This window comes from Pinus tabuliformis, chromosome 8, assembly GCF_031772625.1.
Source record: "Pinus tabuliformis cultivar Carrire ecotype Pingquan chromosome 8, CPIR1, whole genome shotgun sequence".
NCBI classification, from domain to species: Eukaryota; Viridiplantae; Streptophyta; class Pinopsida; order Pinales; family Pinaceae; genus Pinus; species Pinus tabuliformis.
The window spans coordinates 5,201,108-5,219,724 of NC_142294.1; the positions used below are offsets into that span (position 1 = coordinate 5,201,108).

Below are 18,617 nucleotides of genomic sequence, written 5' to 3' on the forward strand. Positions count from 1 at the left end.
ATCGTGTCAGTTACCGTCGAGATGTGCGAGGATGCTGTGGGTTCGGGGGAGGTTAATCCTGGGGCTCCTTTGGAACCTCGGATGGCAGACCAGAACGTCTCCCAGCGCCGAGATTCAGGCGGCTTGCCAATTCTGAATTCAAACGCAAATGCTGGCCCAAGCGCACCAGCGGGAGGTGACCCTTCAAGTTCTGAGGCCCATCCTTCTGAATTCAAAGACACAGACCAATTTGGGTGCCGAATTGTAGAAGAACAGCCATCAACCTCGGATGAAGATTGAACGAGTCCGCGCCTTTGGTTTTTGGTCAGTTGCTGAAGAAAGAAGTTCAACTCCCTCTGGATACATAGTTTTTCATGCTTGTAAGCTCGCTGAATCAGGTCTCTATCAACTCTATATGTCGGTTCCACTATGAGGGCGACATTCTCTTGTATGTTGGTGTCTGTTTATGTTGGTATCTGTCTAAGAGCTAGTTGTTTACAGGTCAGTCTTGGTCACTGTATGGGTCAGTTTTTAGTCACTGTCATGATTCTGAGTCTAATGTTTTCAGATACTACAAATCCTGAAGTAAGTCAATACGCAGGTTTTCTAGTAAGTACTTCAAATGTTTTTTGTAAGAATGCCAACTCCATGGTTAGAACTCTCGAGGCATCTGTCTCTCTGTAATAACATTTTTGTATCAATATAGGAGTAGACAAATTAAGAAAAAAAATTAAATAAAATAAATAAATATCTATAATGCAATATTAAATTAGAGATATAATATATGTTTTATTCAGTATACAAATAATTACTTTTGAATTCATTTAGTGATATAATTTGTTCATAATGTCATGGTTTTTTAATTTTATAGTTGAAAAAATTTCTATTTCTTTTGTATCTAGCATGTTATGGTTGAAAACATGTTGAATTTATACTTAGGAAAGAAAAATGATATTCTACCAAAAACATTAATGTGTTTTTTCCTCATAAACAACTTTGTTTGGCACATAAAAATTTGGTTTTACTAACATTTTTTAAAAAGTTCGAAAATTGACCCTAAAAACATCATTGTTCCACTATCATCACTTTCGTTTTGAAGCTATATTTTGCACAAAAATTTCGTAGTCACTGCCATTTTTAAAACATATTCAAAATTGAACCCTAAAAAATAAAATCATTGTTCCAGTATACACACTTTTCATTTTTAGCATTGTTTTTGATGTTTTTTCGGGGTTTTTTTGCCAAAGTTCCCATTTTGAGTTTATAGTTCCCGTTTCAAAGTTTACACTGTTTAGTGATCAAGAAAAGGCCACGAGGCCAGAATATGTCTGCTTTGTTACCATGTTAAACTCACACAAATAACTTGAGTAGGCAGGAATACGTTTGCTATGTTACCATGTTAAACTTGCACAAATAATGAACAAAATTTAGATAATTGTGAGATGCAATTCTATTCACAAAGATGTACATATCTTGTTTTTTGGACTCTAATGATTATTGGAATTCCTCCACAACAACCCTTACAAATTAGGTGTCCAACAAAATCCATTTTTGAAAGGATGATGGATGAAAATTTGTCCCTAGTTTAACATATACCTTTGATAATATAGGATGCTCCAAACATATGTTGACATCAATGATAAGAACTAACACAATGGACGTAACAATCTTTTCAATATGACGCTATAGAAAGCAGATTGCTTCTCTTAGTGCAATCAAAGATGGTAAATTCTTCCAAAGTGACGCGTTAGAACTAATGACAACAAGGATGGAAAGGCCATGAATAATGATGATTTACAAAGCTATGGATTCTTCATGTTACTCATTTTCATGTATAAAACTATCTACATTGGGCATAGTGGGTATGAAAATCACAACTATCTAAAACATCCAAAAAGACATTTTATAAAAGTGCCATGTTATTTGTGTAAGTGATTATGTCAAAAGCAAGCAACTTCTTAATGTTCCAAGCAATTCCAAAAAATAACACGCAGTTCTCAAAACCTACATTTGCCACTGTTTGGTCTTGGAAAAAAATGAAAGACATATTATCATGCACTATAAAGGAAGTTTCTATAAACATTCTTGACATTTTACATGAAAACAAATGGGAATACAAAAAATAATATTGAGTTAAAATCATGTGTATACACTTAATCTAAGAAGGACACATGCTAAATCCCTCTATGTCCCCGATCCCTGTCGATCATGTGACACACCATGACATGTGTTTGGCACATGCTCATCGATCATGTACCCACCATGACATGTGTTTGGCACATGCTCTATGTGTTGAACATGTGCTCTAAATGTGTCCTAACATGTTAGACACTAACACCCCCAAAATGAAAACTCAGGGGCGTTAAAAACAATTTGTACATCATCTTTTTCCCTTTCCCTTTCAGCAAGAAATAAGAGACTATCTGAAATAAGAGACTTTAGACTTTAAATATCCACCACTAAGCAAGTGAAAAGTAAAAACCAAAATTTACAACATATTTACTTCATCTTTTCTACTCATAAAATTTATAAATTTATAATTCTAGTATCTACCATATTACTTCATATTTTTTATTTTCACCTGTGAGATTTTTAATTTTTTTATTCTAATATCCACCCTATTTTATATTTACCAATGAAAATCCCACCTATTATATTAGTAATTCAATGTTTATATAATACATTTTGCTTTTAATAACATCAAATATCTCAATCAGAAAATTATGGTTCTAATTTATAAACTTCTATTTTGTGCATTCAATATCCTACTTTCTCGTAAATTTAATCATCATTAATATAGTAATTAGTTTACTTTCTCGTAAATTTAATCATCCAATTTGATATAGTAATTAGTTGTATTAATACGTTTGTAGATGTTTTAATTTCTAAAATAATTAGGTAGTAAATATTTCATATAGGTATATATATGGACATGTCATGTCTAGTGAGTCGATATATCCCATATCCGATACGTATATCCAGTGTGTCTATATCCTCATGTCATTTTACTTTGCATCTAAGTTCTTATCAACCTTCGAAGGAACTAAAGACCTGGACATTCTGAAATTACTTCTCATGAAGAAAACTAAAGAAATTACTTCTCATAGAAAAATTAGAAAGATATAGGCAAAGCTTGTATTTAATACTCAATTTAAATTTACATTTAAATTAGAAATCTAATAAAAAGTAAAAAAGTGTTCTCAATAGCAGGGAACAAACTCGTCTATGTTAATTAGATGGCACCACACATGCATACAGAAATGGTGCATGAATGCCATTTCAGAAACCAAGCCCAGCAGACTAAGGTATCTGAGGGAGTCTGGAAATTTGACATTGTGGTTAGCATCCAGAATGCAAGAAAAATGTCTGGATTTGTTCTGCTGAATACTTACGCAACAGACGACGCTTACCTTGTACAACATTGATTATTGCTCTAATCGTAGATTTATTTACATATCAACACTAAACAAAATCTAGTGTGCGTAAAGTAGCAATTTGATGATAGCCCGTTAAAATCTAAGATTTGAAATGGCCGCCATTCCATGGTGCATTCATGGAATTCATAGCATGACCATGTCCAGGAGCTGGGGTGATCATATGAGGAGGAGCCACTGGGGTGACCATAGGAGGAGCCACTGGGGTGACCATATAAGGAGGAGCTGTTCCTGGGGTGCCAAAATGAGATTGTTCATTTCCATGTGATGCCCCAGTTGTTTGACGAGCAATATTTGGAGTGTTCGTGTGAACATGATTGGCAGGTTCACTGGTTCCATTTGCATTCATTGCTGTGAAAGTTCGCTTCTTACTAGACCCAGTAGCATTTTCCTCATGAAAAGAAACATGACCATTTCCAGAAGATGTGGCCGGTAACTCTCGACCACTTAATCGGCAATAAACACTTTCAACGGTATCATCGATCTCTTTCCCCAATCCATCCTTTGCTAAGATCAGATCCCATACCGATTTCGAAGCCTTATCAAGCACAGGGGTTCTGCATTGAGAAACAATCATTAGGGTGCTGCATGTCCATGAAGTTTTGACTATAGCCAAAAAATCTTTTTATCTGCAACTAATGATCAACGAGGAAACGGAATGCGAATGATTAAGTTAAACACCACTAAAAGTCAACCCAAAGCCTGGCACGATCCTTGTTCCTTGATTGTAACATAACAGATAGCCATCATATAGGGCATACAAGCATTACGGATATGATCGATAGAAATAAGTCAGCACACCACTACAGTAATAGTCATGAAAATAAAAAGAGCATTGGAATCCTAGACATACTCAAGCTCCCGGCGAAGGGCATCGAACAGTTCTCTTCTTGACTTATTCTCAGCACCAGGAGTATTAAGCACTTTGCTCTGCTCCACCATAGAGATTGTATTTTTTCTTAGCTCTTCCTGCATTTGAAAAACTCATCCACATCACTACACTGTGCATCTGAATAGTCCAAGCAAATGTCCTGCTCTCACAGGTAAGAATGCACTGTGCAGACGCCTCTCCAGAAATAATGCAAAAGTGCCAACAAATAATGACAAAGGAATAATAATAAGTAACTAGAATGGAAAATTAGAAGAATTCAAGATTAAGTATAGTACTCCAGAGAAAACAGTCCAGCTCTGGAACTTTGGGCTGAATTCAAGATTAAGTATAGTACTCCAGAAAAAACAGTCCAGCTCTGAAACTCTACTGCTTTTCTTGCCCAGTGTACACAGTTATTCGCTGAATGTTGTTAACCTAAGCTGTAACTATGTACAGGATAAACCTAGTTTTGCACAATAAAAACCTGACAGTGAAGATGCTGCGCAGGTAACAAGCAGAGGTTACAGAAGCCCTATCTATTTCGGGCAAAAAGTGCAGAACAACACATTCACAGGATTAATCATGGATTCAGACAAATACACCTAGACAGGGTCTTCGTGAAGGAGATACATACACAGAGACATGCAGAAAAATTTTGAAGTATACACGCAGGAATTGTTGCATAGTAAGTCACATGAAAATCCTGACAAACAGGAATGTGGTTAAGCAACAGCAAAACAACAGTGTACAAGTAAAGCACATACATATCTGCAAGAGTGCACATTGATGTGAGCAAAATTCTTGAGTTTATGAGTTTGTAGACTGGAAGCAGCGCAACTTGTGCTCCCAAAGCAATTAAGCTGAATGTACAGCTGGACTATGTTCATTTCCTGGGAGACTAATTTTCCGTGGAGAATTTGTTTACCGAGTAGATTATGTTTATGGCATGTGATCAAAAGGTATAGTGGTTCTGCGGAAAGCCAGTACTTGGTTAGGGGATTGTGGGTGCTGAATTGATGCCACCTGATGCAGGTTAATGTTGTGTTCGACCATAATAGCAAATAGTGCTTGGCTGTGTTCATAAGTTAATTAAAAATGAAATTGTCACTGCTCGAAGATTTCAGAGGAAGGGATCATGTGTAAAATTTCACAGTATCGAATTATGTTGGAAACATGGATGTGGACCACATGAGGTAAATTTGCAAATCACGTGTTGGTTCTTGGAGGTAACCATTGGTCTGGGGAACCAAAAGACGAGGAGAAAGGACAACAAAGAGAATCTTGGTGTACCCTGGCAATTTAAGTCGTCAGCATAGCCATACGGCTGGAAAAAAAGGTTTGGTTAGCAAGAAGTTGCCCCAAGTGAGAAAAATCATAAAAAGAGGTGAGAGAAAGCTCCATGAGGCAGCAACAATGCAAGTTGTTGTTTGCCAGAAAAGAAGTGAAGTGAAGGAGATAAAGTTCTTGTTTTCAGATTTCAATTTTGTAGATGTTTCGAAGTGTGAAATAGCCAAGTGGTATTTTGTCATGAGAATGTCACAGCATATGATAAAGAGGAGGGACTGGTATGTGTCCTTTGTGGAAGTTAAATCCATGACACAAACATATACTAAAGGAAAAGGTAGGGCCCATGTTGTTGAAGAGCATGAGAATGTACAGTTACAAGTAACAAGCAATGAGAAGTTTATGTTCAAAAACGGTTCTTATATTCCTGGTCTAAGTAGAAAATTGCTTTTTGTTAGCCAAATTACAGAGAAAAATCCACATGTAGAGGTTGTGTTCACAACAGGCAGATACTTGGTGAAGAAAAAGGGCAAAAATAGCATAGCTTTGGGGGAGGAACAGCATTCATTGTATAGGTTCAAAGATGTGGCAATGAAGAATTCAAAGGATGTGGTAGATTCACATGAAATGGTGAACAGTAGAGATACTTACGTCGGCTCACTTTGGCAATGGTTAGCATTTGTGTTTGCAACAATTTTCTCTTCTAAGTAGGTTAGAGATGGTTGTTAGTTTACCTACAATTCAGGGGAAAGTTGGAGATGTTCTGCATGTTTGGACAGGGGGCAGAACAAGGAGATTGTTGACACAAGCCAAGATAAGAAAGTAAGTAGAGTGTTGGAGTTTGTGCATGGGGAGATTTGGGGGATTCTTATCACTTGAATTGATCCCAAATCAGTCTGAGGGGGTCAAATGATCATTTATAGAAGGTAGCTTTGCTAACAGCACAATCCCTCTCTCTCCAAAACTAGTACACGCTAGCTCTAAAGGAGTTTCCTAAAAAAATCATATGCTGGAACTCATATTTAAGAGTGACTAGTGCCAAACCTAATGGGCAATGGAAGAAGATAAAAATATAAGAAATTCATCAAAGTAATCAAAGATTTAAATTTGCTAAATAAAACCTGAAACACTGAGATAATAAGACACACAGCCACGATTAAATTCTCAACAATAAATAGGTAAATAAATCCAACAAATCTGATTTTAATATAATCAAATATGTAGTCATATATAGTTCTAAAATAATTGAGCTAAGAACTGTTCCAAGGAAACGAAGGGGGCTTGAACGTTTGAAGCGTTGTCATAACTTAAAACCTCATTGACTTACACAGCTATAGACAAGAAAACTTGAATATGGACAAAGATGGAAGAACTGCACTGATAACTTGAACTACCATTCTTCCGTCCTCACACAAAGCAAGCTAAATATAGGACCCAGGTAAGCCTAGCCTTGATGATCATATCCTCAATCAGGTAGAAATCCCCTGCCTTGAATAGGAGGTTTACCGTTTAACGCTTGTCTACTCATGCATAACCCCCCTTGATAAAAGCGAGCCTTGGTTAGGCTCAAATGAAGGTAATCATGGCCATAATACCTTTGTCACAGATCCAAATCAGCACAAGCTTTGATTTTTTTCATGGAGATATGCTCAGAATAGGTTCCAAAACATAAAAATAGGATAATGTAATTTTATTTATGTCCAGAAAATGACAACAAAAGAATGTCAATAGCACTACTGAGTGCTAGTGTTGGTTTTCTGTGGGAGCACGGAATATGGCTCCTAAGAAAAAAAAAGCAGAATGCCAAAAGTAAACTAAAGTACTGCTCTAATACGACAAACCAAACACAAGCTTTAATCTAAGATGAACTGATCACAGATAAAGGAAAGCCAATTAAAAGAAATGGACCTAGAATCTAGAATACAAATAAAGCAAGAATATTAAGATCCACTAGCACTTGCTCCCTAACATCTTAGGTTGAATATAGGAAACTCCCAACATCATACTCTGCAGAAAAGGAGCTAGAAGATAATCTGTACTGTGCACTATGTTGCTACCTGGACAAGGACCATCACCACTAAGGCCTAGATGGCATCATCTAATTGCTGCAATGGGATCCAGAACGGCAATAACACTAGGGTTTCTAGAAAGTAGGAATAGCTCATAAGCCCATACTAATCTAGAATCAAGAACCATGTTGCTAACATTCTGTCTCTTGGGTCCCCTAGTAGAGAGGAGCACCAGAGAGAAGTGATCAACTGAGTGGACAATAGTCTACAGGGTGGCTAGAAAATTTGGGACCATACTCTGAGAGCTCTTGCACATACAAAGATATTTAGCATTGGTTTGAATACCAAAAGAAACTAGGAAGGGTTCATGACTCCCTAAACAGAGGGTGGAACCATCCTTAGATCTCATAATGATGCAGGAGCATTCAGCCCACTAAAATCATTGTACTTTAGTAGACATAGGGGGTCTTGTATTTTAAGGAAGTTGGGTTCCTATGTTTTGAATTAATGTAATTATTAAGGGTTTTGAGTGATTTTAATGAGAATAGGATTTCATTGAATATTATGAGGCATAATTGTAAATGTTCTTGAATGTAGGAAAACATGAGAGATTTAGGATAGTTGAGTGATGAATGGTTTGAGAATTAATTGTAAAACTCGGATTAGGAGTCAGTTCATGAATTTAGGAATTTTGTTGAGGAGTTTATGGATCTAAACCAGAAATTGGTTTTAGAATCCCTTTGTATAAATGTAAGCCAAAAGGGAGAGAAGAAGAGTTAGATAGATTAGAGATAGGTTAGATATTTGGAGTGACTGTAAGCCTATGGGCAGAATTGGAATAGAGGCCATTGATATTAGAAGATCAGGACAAAGAGACAAAGTCTCAATATGTAATCGTTTGTTATATGTTTATATATACAGAGATTGATTAGAATCTGTATAAATATGTATTTCGAGTGTTGAATGATGGATTAGGTGTTTATCAGAAATTGCATAATACAAATATATGCAGGCAGAGTCGAAGTGAATACACAGAAAAGGAGAGCGAGACAGAGGATCGTAAAGGGCGTAGAACCCAATTGGAAGACCAAGTGATGCTATGGAATGATTGTGAAACAAAAATCACAGAGGTAAGCTCAAGCGGGAATGAATTGAGCAGCAAAAGAGCGAAAGGCGAAGCCTTTGGAAAACCCGGAAACCATAAAAACCTGAAGAAATGGCGTAAAGTTTAAGTGAAGCGGAAGAGTGAAGAAATGAAGTATCGGCGCACAACAACCGTTGGATCTGGAAGATCAACGATCAAGATTAAATCGCATCGGCGAAATCCTTATGGATAGATCAGAATCGGGCCTTGCACAAGAGCGATGAGCGACTGCCAATTGATCGTGGACCGTTGGATCGGGACCAGATCAACGGTCGCAATCTAATCGCAAATCGAAGATCACAAGGATACGCAACAATAGAAATAGTGATGTGCAATGGGGCCGATACGCCGATAGCGATAAAGCGCCAATCGGCAATCGAAAGTATCAGCAATCGGGCTTCAAGGCTTTGGAGATCAGAGTAGCGCAGCGGATGCGAAGTAAGTGGACCCGATGGAGTTATATGGCGCAGTTAATATGTTTTGAAATTCGATATTGCGTTAATCGCATATCCAATGCGATAGAGGCCTTTGTTAATGAAACCCGCGGAGGAGCGATATGCGATAGCGATAAAGGGAGTCTCGGTATCTGTGCAGAGGCCGTATAAAAGGCGGAAAGGTATGTTTTATGTATGATTCCTTTGTAATTGGTTTATAAAGGAAAATAGCGCCGATAGAAGGTTTTATGTGTCAAATATATATATAACCAATGTTAAAGAGGGGAAAGGTTATATCTAAGTTGCAGGAAACGCAGGTACAGGGTCCGTTTCCGTACGGAAACGAAACGGAAACGCGTTTCCGCGTACCGTACGGCCTGGAAACGCGTTTCCGGCCGTACGGCCACGTTTCCCGAAACGGAAACTTGGCCGTACGGCCGGAAACGCGTTTCCAGGCTGTCTGTGCCACGTTTCCCCCAAAAAAACACTTGTTTTTTAATTTTTTTTTTTTTTTTAATTTGTTTTTAATTTTTTTTAGGGTTTCCAGGTAGTAAATGTGATGTAAATTTAATCTTAATGTTTAAATGTTTATGTAAGTAAATGTATCATTCATGCTTTATGATTGCACATATATATAATAATAATTTTTAAATATTTTTAATATATATATATATATATATATATATTATTATATATTCGCGTTTCCCCGTTTCCAAAATTTGGGGAGGTCGCGTTTCGTTTCGCTTCCCCGTTTCGTTTCGCTTCCGCGTTTCCCCGTTTCGTGCAACTTAGGGTTATATATGTGTGGTTAAAGGGATGATGGAGGTTTAGAAGGGTGAATAAGTCCCGATATTAACATTAATGAAGGCTATGAAGAGTTTTAAAGTCCCAATAGGAAGGATTTAATGAAAGGCTTAAATAAAGTCATATGTGAAGGTTAGAGGGTTGATTAAAGTCCCGAAAAGTAGATATTGCCTAAGGGTTAGACTATGTTGGATTTTAATAAAACATCACATAGAGTTTTATTAAAGTGGGTCTTAGACCTTAACTAAAGAAGATTTAACTCGGCAGAGAGTTAAAATTCCTCAGACAGGATATGTGCATAATCCATGCAAACTGTGGGTAAAGCAGGGGTAACCCTGCGTCATTTGGTATCAGAGAATAATTGTGATTGAAACAATTGATAGCGGAACAGAATAAGGGAATTCTGTAGAAAAGGACTTAGAACAAAGTTGTGTTTTAAGATGCTTATGCAGGCCAGAGGGGATCAGATTCTAATCTGACAAACAGAAGGTACACAGAAATAAAGTGTAGCAAAACTTGCAGATGCAAGAACTAGAGGACAATCCATTCAAAGTACAGGTAAATGGGGGAACAAGATCATGCAGAGATCTTGAAGGTGAGATGACATGAATTGTTTGATTTGACTTGAAGATTGGAGAATGTCCGTTTTTATATTGATGCACAGGTGATAGCATAAGGAGGTGAGAAGATTGCAACAACCTAGAGCGAGGAGTGCTCAATTGGTTCCAAAGAAAAGAACCAGAGAGATGCTAAAAGACTGAGCTCAAGGGAGAGAAGCTTAGTGAGGCATATGTAGCAAGAAAGAGATTTGTTCCTGCAGAGGTATTGTTGCAGCTCACAAAGGTAATTCCACAAAGGATGTGGGCAGAATTGCCAAGGTAATGAACGAAGCTGGTAAGACTTCTAAGTGAAAGAAGTGGTCAGAACCAAGTATTTCATGGTGATTGAAATACAAGAGAACAGTTGTGTTCTTGAGAGATGTAGATGAGTTGAAGCCTAGAAGGAGCAAAGAAGAGTGCTCAAGGGAGGTTCCAAAGATAGAGAACCAAGGGCTTGCCAAAAGACCGAGTACAGAGGAAAGCTTGGTGAGGTATGTGGCAGCAAAGAGGACTTGCTGTTGCAGATGCTTTAATGCAACTCATAGTAAGTGAGTGAGGAGCTCACAAAGATAGAGAAGAAGATGGCTACTAATAGTCATAGCAGAGGTTCTAAAGAAGACCACAGCAGAAGAAAGGTGAAGAAAGAGAATGCCAAGGCAAATGGCAAGAGGATGAGTCAAGAGGAGCTTGACAAAGAGATTGCAGAGATGAAAGAACAACTCAATGTATTGATGATGATACTTGAGGAAAACCAGAGATTAGGTTGGGTCTTGAGGAAGAAGCCAGTGATGTGGCATAAATTACAAAGGAGGCTAAAAACGATGAGAAGTTAGCAGGTGAATATGCAATTAGCATAAGAGCTGATGAAGCTTGAACAAGTACTGAGTGTTCAAATGAGATCTGAAGAACTCAGAAAAGCTAAATTGGAAATGGAAGTATCCATTTGTAAACCAAAGCAGGGTGAAGTTCTGGGTGAAGAAGAAGGAATTATTGATGATTTTCTGAATTGTTGGACAAATGCATACCAGCAGGAAAATGTAAAACCTTGTATTGTTGAAACTAATAATTTTGATGTGATTACAGGTTTTGCAGAGGATGAGCGATCTTTTGAAGCTATCAAAAGTATGGAAGAGTATCTTTCAGAAGATAAAAACTCTGAAGTAAAGAATGATGGAGAATGTCTCTTAAATGAGAAAAGCAGTGAAGTATTGCAGCAAAAAGAATTTGATAATGCATTGATATTTGACACTGTGACAACACAGGAACAATTTCTTGTGACAGAAGGAGATGAAATTCAAACTGAAGAACTGATATGTAAAGCAACAGTTGAGACTGTTGAACCTTGTGATTTTCAAATTGATAATTTAAATATAAATGCAAGAATCATAAGTAATGATGAAGTACTTATGAAGTGTCATAGAGAATTTGAATTGCTGGAGTATTTGTTGGGAAATTCAAAGTATGACAGTGTGATTGCAGAGGAAGGAGTTCACTACAGTGGACAAGGGCAGAGAGACATCATAGAAGCAGATGGTATGGAGGGGAGACTAGCTGACAATGTCGTGAATTCTGTTGGGAATTCAAATCAGCATACTGATGTGCTGATAGAGGAGGAGAAGGCAGAGTAGCAAACTGAATTGTTGCCAATGGAGGAAAAGGCGTAGAAGCCTTATGATTTTTATTTTAATAAATGTTTTATGAGTGCAGGTTTAGTTGCAGATGCTGGAGGAAATTTGGCACAGATAAGCAGCCAAATAGAAGAAGAAGATTCTGTGGAAGTATTAAATCCATGGAACAGAGATGTTCAATTGCTGGAAAGAATGTTGGACAGTGATGATTCAATGCAGAAAGAGATAATCATGAAAGAAGGTAAGGACGAAAGGGAGGCAATAAACGTAGGATTCAAAGAAAAAGTTGGAGCAAGAGTAGAAGAAAAAGTAAGGAACTAGCAACTACAAAGTGAAAGTAACCAACAGCAAATTGAAGAGTTAGTGGACAGCAACAACCTGAAACGGAGAGAAAGAAATAGCAGTAAGTGGCAAAGTATAGACCAGACAAAGGATATGTTGGACACAGAGATTGAAGAAATGTGGCAACTGATGATGAAGCAAACCATAAGGAGGAGATTAACAGCAGTAGGAAGAATGATCAATCAGAATTTGAAACTGATTGAAGAGAAGAAAATGAAACAAAAGACTGCTGACATACAACAGCAGCAAAGGTGCAAAGCATTAGGACAACTACAAACTAAAGTTTGGGACCCTGGAGACTTTCTATCAACTTATAAACACACATGATCAAGAGATCATGAAAATCTTCTACTTTGGGAGTCTAATGCAGAAGCATTCAGCCCAATAAAATCATTGTACTTTAGTAGACATAGGGGGTCTTGTATTTTAAGGAAGTTGGGTTCCTATGTTTTGAATTAATGTAATTGTTAAGGGTTTTGAGTGATTTTAATGAGAATAGGATTTAATTGAATATTGTGAGACATAATTGTAAACGTTCTCGAATGTAGAAGAACATGAGAGATTGAAGATAGTTGAGTGATGAGTGGTTTGAGAATTAACTGTAAAACTCAGATTAGGAGTTAGTTCATGAATTTAGGAATTTTGTTGAGGAGTTTATGGATCTAAACCAAAAATTGGTTTTAGAATCCCTTTGTATAAATGTAAGCCAAAAGGCAGAGAAGAAGAGTTAGATAGATTAGAGATAGGTTAGATATTTGGAGTGACTGTAAGCCTAAGGGCAGAATTGGAATAGAGGCCACTGATATTAGAAGATCAGGCCAGAGAGACAGAGTCTCAATATGTAATCATTTGTTATATGTTTATATATACAGAGATTGATTAGAATCTGTATAAATGTGTATTTCGAGTGTTGAATGATGGATTAGGTGTTTATCAGAGATTGCATAATACAAATATATGCAGGGAAAGTCGAGGTGAATACATAGAAGAGGAGAGCGAGACAGAGGATCGTAAAGGGCAGAGAACCCAATTAGAAGACCAAGTGATGCTATGGAATGATTGTGAAACAGAAATCACAAAGGTAAGCTCAAGCGAGAATGAATTGAGAAGCAGAAGAGCGAAAGGCGAAGCCTTTGGAAAACCCGAAAACCATAGAAACCTGAAGAAATGGCGTAAAGTTTAAGTGAAGCAGAAGAGCGTAGAAATGAAGTATCGGAGCACAGCAACCATTGGATCTGGAAGATCAACGGTCAGGATTAAATCACATTGTCGAATTCCTTATGGATAGATCAGAATCGGGCCTTGGACAAGAGTGATAAGCGATTGCCGATTGATCGTGGACCATTGGATCAGGACAAGATCAACGGTCGCGATCTAATCGCAAATCGAAGATCGCAAGGATACGCGACAATAGAAATAGCGATGTGTGATGGGGCCGATACGCCGATAGTGATAAAGCGCCAATCGGCAATCGGAAGTATCAGCGATCGGGCTTCGAGGCTTTGGAGATTGGAGTGGCGCAGCGGATGCGAAGTAAGCGGACCCGATGGAGTTATATGGCGCAGTTAATATGTTTTGAAATTCGATATTGCATTAATCGCATATCGGATGCGATAAAGGCCTTTGTTAATGAAACCCGCAGAGGAGCGATATGCGATAGCGATAAAGGGAGCCTCGGTATCTGTGCAGAGGCCGTATAAAAGGGAGAAAAGGTATGTTTTATGTATGATTCCTTTGTAATTGGTTTATAAAGGAAAATAGCGTCGATGGAAGGTTTTATGTGTCAAATATATATGTAACCAATGTTAAAGAGGGGAAAGGTTATATATGTGTGGTTAAAGGGATGATGGAGGTTTAGAAGGGTGAATAAGTCCCGATATTAACATTAATTAAGGCTATGAAGAGTTTTAAAGTCCCGATAGGAAGGATTTAATGAAAGGCTTAAATAAAGTCATATGTGAAGGTTAGAGGGTTGATTAAAGTCCCGAAAAGTAGATATTGCCTAAGGGTTAGACTATGTTGGATTTTAATAAAACATTTCACATAGAGTTTTATTAAAGTGGGCCTTAGACCTTAACTAAAGAAGATTTAACTCGGCAGAGAGTTAAAATTCCTGGGACAGACAGGATATGTGCATAATCCATGCAAACTGTGGGTAAAGCAGGGTAACCCTGCATCACATAATAAAAGGGGCAGTGAAAAATGAAATGTTCCTCAGTCTCAATCTTAGTCATAGCATGCCAAGACTATGTCCTAAACAGCACGCAGGCAAAAAATAATTTATCTGCCCTAGAAAAGGTTAAGCAAGTCCATGAGAGCCATTCATCATATGGTCCCTCACGACCCTCTATAACACAGTATGGTCTAATGCTTAGTGTTGGTATTAAATTATAGCGTAAACGAAGAGGGATTTCTATAATGCTTGATGGTTACATCAAGACATATCCACGAAGCACACACATTGTGGATTCCCACAACAATAACAAGTTGTGATCGAAAGGGGAAAACACAACGGAAGAAGAATTAGAGACATACATTGGTCTTGAGTTGGTTGATGATTTTGGATCTCACAGCATCGAAGGTGCCATCGTTCATCAGAGATGAAAGCACATCCTGTGGTGGAACCGGAGACCCCATCCCGATCACCTGGTTGGTTTCTGACTTCCGACCCCTTGTTTTCAGGGATGATGAAACTTTCATTCGTAAATAATATTCGAGGCACGACACTTCTAAGAAATTTAAAGTGCCTTCACAAATCACTTCTGTTGAAAATTTCATCGGTGAATTGACAAATGGTGTGATATGTATTAGGGATTTGTGTCTATCAAGGTGTGGGTTGAGCACTGTCTCGTTATAGGAGAAAAATATGTGTTTAATGGTTAATAACATTTGAGAATAATGTGTTTAATGGTTTAATAAGATGTTATAGTTTAATTTAGAGGGACAGAGTATTTAGATTTTCTTAAATTTTTCTGTCTTCCAATCAAGTTTCTTATATATTAATTTGGTAACTTATTTGATTGTGATTTCAAAAATAAATTATTATTATTATTAATTATGATGAATTATTAATAATTTAATATGTTAGAGCAATTTAAGTAAGGCTGTGATTAAATTTTTTGGTTAATATTAAACACCATGAGTATATTCAAGAACTTGCAATCTAAATGTACCAACAACTTATGATTTAGCATGAGCCAAGAGGTTGACGATTCAAAGTATATGGAGGTTTACATACTCTACCAAAGAATCTTTATATAATAATAATTTATTTTTAAGGTTATGGCCAAGACAAACCAAGATGTTAGGTGGGTTTGAGCCTCTTAGTAATAATTTTTGGCTACTAAAGTATACCTAAATATACATACCCTACCAAAGGATCTTTATATAATAATAATAATCTATTTTTAAGGTTATGGCCCAGACAAACACGAAATTGGTATATCAAAGTCTCTCTTTGTGGAATAAGGACTGTCTTCATGAAAGAACATTAATGTTCTCATAAACAAAACTTCACAATTAATCTTGAATGTGAGGAGAAGAAAATAATTGTCTCAACTAATTATAATTAACTATTGATTACGATGTCAACAGGCATATCATCATTGTAACTATTCAATTATTATGTCAGTGGCATGCCTATTATGTTTGTAGATGTTCTTTTTAACCCATGAGATGTTGGTTTGAATGGGGTTTAGTCCCTATTAGGTTAGAAGTTCAAACCTCATGGGAAGGGGTTGAAAATAGAAGCCACCTTGGGGGAACCCATCTCAAATCCCAGTAGTAAGCATCCCATTGTGAATGATCGATATATCTACATCTAACCTACTAATATAAGGACTGGCCCAACCCAAACTTGGCCTCTTTTTGTCTTGTATAAATGACCTGAGAGTCTCAGTACTCATTTGTTTTTGTCTACTATAAATAAACGACCTGAGAGTCTCAGCCATACTTGCTGAACAAATGGAAACAATTCGGAGCCTAATCAGACTCAGAGGTGCTGCTCCACTCAAATTTCACAAAAGCTCTACGTCTAACCTACCAATATAAGGACTGGCCCAACCCAAACTTGGCCTCTTTTTGTCTTCTATAAATGACCTGAGAGTCTCAGTACTCATTTTCTTTTTGTCTACTATAAATAAATGACCTGAGAGTCTCAGCCATACTTGCAGAACAAATGGCAACAATTCGGAGCCTAATCAGACTTAGAGGTGCTGCTCCACTCAAATTTCACAAAAGGTCTACATCTAAACTAACAATATAAGGACTGGCCCAACCCAAACTTGGCCTCTTTTTGTCTTCTATAAATGACCTGAGAGTCTCAGTACTCATTTTCTTTTTGTCTGCTATAAACAAATGACATGAGAGTCTCAGCCATACATGCAGAACAAATGGCGACAATTCGGAGCCTAATCAGACTCAGAGGTGCTGCTCCACTCAAATTTCACAAAAGCAGATCCAGACTGAGGAGTCAATTTGGACTCGAAAAAGTCTGTAATTGGGAAACCATCGAGTTTGGAAAAAAAAAACAAAACTTCATCATTTTTGGGCACTAGCAATTCACATCCTTGACAGTAAGGAGACACATAATAACCCAATTTAAAATAATTAATTAAGATTCTGAAAGCACATTAGGATTGAGTGACCTTGTACCTGGATTAACTAAATTGATTACATATTTATAGGTTTTCGTATCGTCCTTGTTTGTCTTTAGTTCTCCTGACGATGGACTCATATCTGTAGTCCAAAATGCATGTCGTGCACAGAAGTTTCGCACAGGTGTTCAGATAAACTGTGAAGGAAAAATGCTTTTATCAGTCATACACCCTCGTTTGAGCAAAATTGTTGGAATTTTTTTCCGGGAGGATGATTTGAAGAGTGCCCCAGGTCACCAGGACCATAAAGCGCAAAATTTTAACCCCATAGAATGTGATGGCCAACGATATTTATGAAGACAGTGCAAACCTCAGTGTGAGAATGGGGATCTTTGATAAGCATGGAGTTACATCTGAGCCATGAACTTCACCGGTAAAAAAAAAAACAAAAAATTATAAAAAACCATAGCATGTTGTTACTGTATCTGTTATTACCAATTCCTCAATCTGTAAGTGTGGAGCAGAATAAGAAGAAAAATTGCTAATGTCTCTTAGCTCACGGGCAGAAAATAATTTATTTGCCCCAGTAGAGATTAAGCAAGTCCATGAGAGCTATTCATTATATGGCCCCTCACAAATCTGTATAACACGGCATGATCTAATGCTTACCGTGAGTATTGGATTACAGCGTAAATGAAGAGGGTTTGCTATAATGCTTGATTGCTATATTAAGACCTCGGAATCCACGAAGCGCGCACACTGTGGATTTCCAGAACAATAACAATAACAGGCTGTGATTGAAAGGTGAAAATACAACGGAAGAAGAATTAGATACATACATTGGTCTTCAATTGGTTGATGATTTTGGATCTGAGGGCATCGAAGGTGCCATCGTTCATCAGAGATGAAAGCACATCCTGTGGTGTAACCGGAGTCCCCATCCCCATCACGCCCTTGGTTTCTGACTTCCGACCTCTTGTTTTCAGGAATGACGAAACTTTCATTCGCAAATAATGTTTCAGACACGGCACTTCTAAGAAACTTTAAAGTGCTCTCACTGATCACTTCCGTTGAAAATTTATCGACAAAGTGCGATATCAACGATGGGTGTCTATCAAGTTGTACGGGTTGGGCAGCCTTGGCCAGCGAATCTTTATATTAGAATAATTTGGGTCGGCCCGAGAATCTTTATATCAGAATAATTTGGGTCTAATGTGTGGTACAGGTTTAAATCGAGAAGTACAGTACGTAAACTATAAATACCGAGAAATGAATGTTTTTAATTTGTGTGAGTTTCAAAGTGTTGGTTTACAAGTTGTTTTTTTTATGTGTGTGAGTGGTGGCTGAGTGAGAGTTTTTATCCTCCTAAGTTGTTATGTTTATCGACTCAATTGATCTCATCACTATATAATGGGACACATTATCATGTATTTGTGTGAGTAATTCGAGACTTAATTTAATATTAGTCTTATTTTATCAAATTTTTATGTGATC

The 18,617-nt window shown here is 37.3% G+C and overlaps 1 protein-coding gene across 1 annotated transcript; it reads right to left on the reverse strand.

The window, feature by feature from the left end:
• Positions 1-3,102: 3,102 nt before the first annotated feature.
• LOC149233890 (uncharacterized) lies at positions 3,103-18,235 on the reverse strand. Its single transcript, XM_089371659.1, has 3 exons — positions 17,963-18,235; positions 4,267-4,382; positions 3,103-3,970 (listed from the first exon to the last, which is right to left on the reverse strand). The coding sequence occupies exons 1-3, from the start codon at positions 18,125-18,127 to the stop codon at positions 3,496-3,498; spliced, it is 756 nt and encodes a 251-aa protein (XP_089227785.1). The 5' UTR covers positions 18,128-18,235; the 3' UTR covers positions 3,103-3,495.
• Positions 18,236-18,617: the final 382 nt, after the last annotated feature.

Coding starts and splice junctions, on each gene's coding strand:
- LOC149233890 (XM_089371659.1), bottom strand. CDS start 18,127: ATGAAAGTTTCGTCATTCCTGAAAACAAGAGGTCGGAAGTCAGAAACC. Junction 4,383..17,962: donor TCAACCAATTGAAGACCAAT/GTATGTATCTAA, acceptor TTTCAAATGCAG/GAAGAGCTAAGAAAAAATAC. Junction 3,971..4,266: donor GCCCTTCGCCGGGAGCTTGA/GTATGTCTAGGA, acceptor TTCTCAATGCAG/AACCCCTGTGCTTGATAAGG.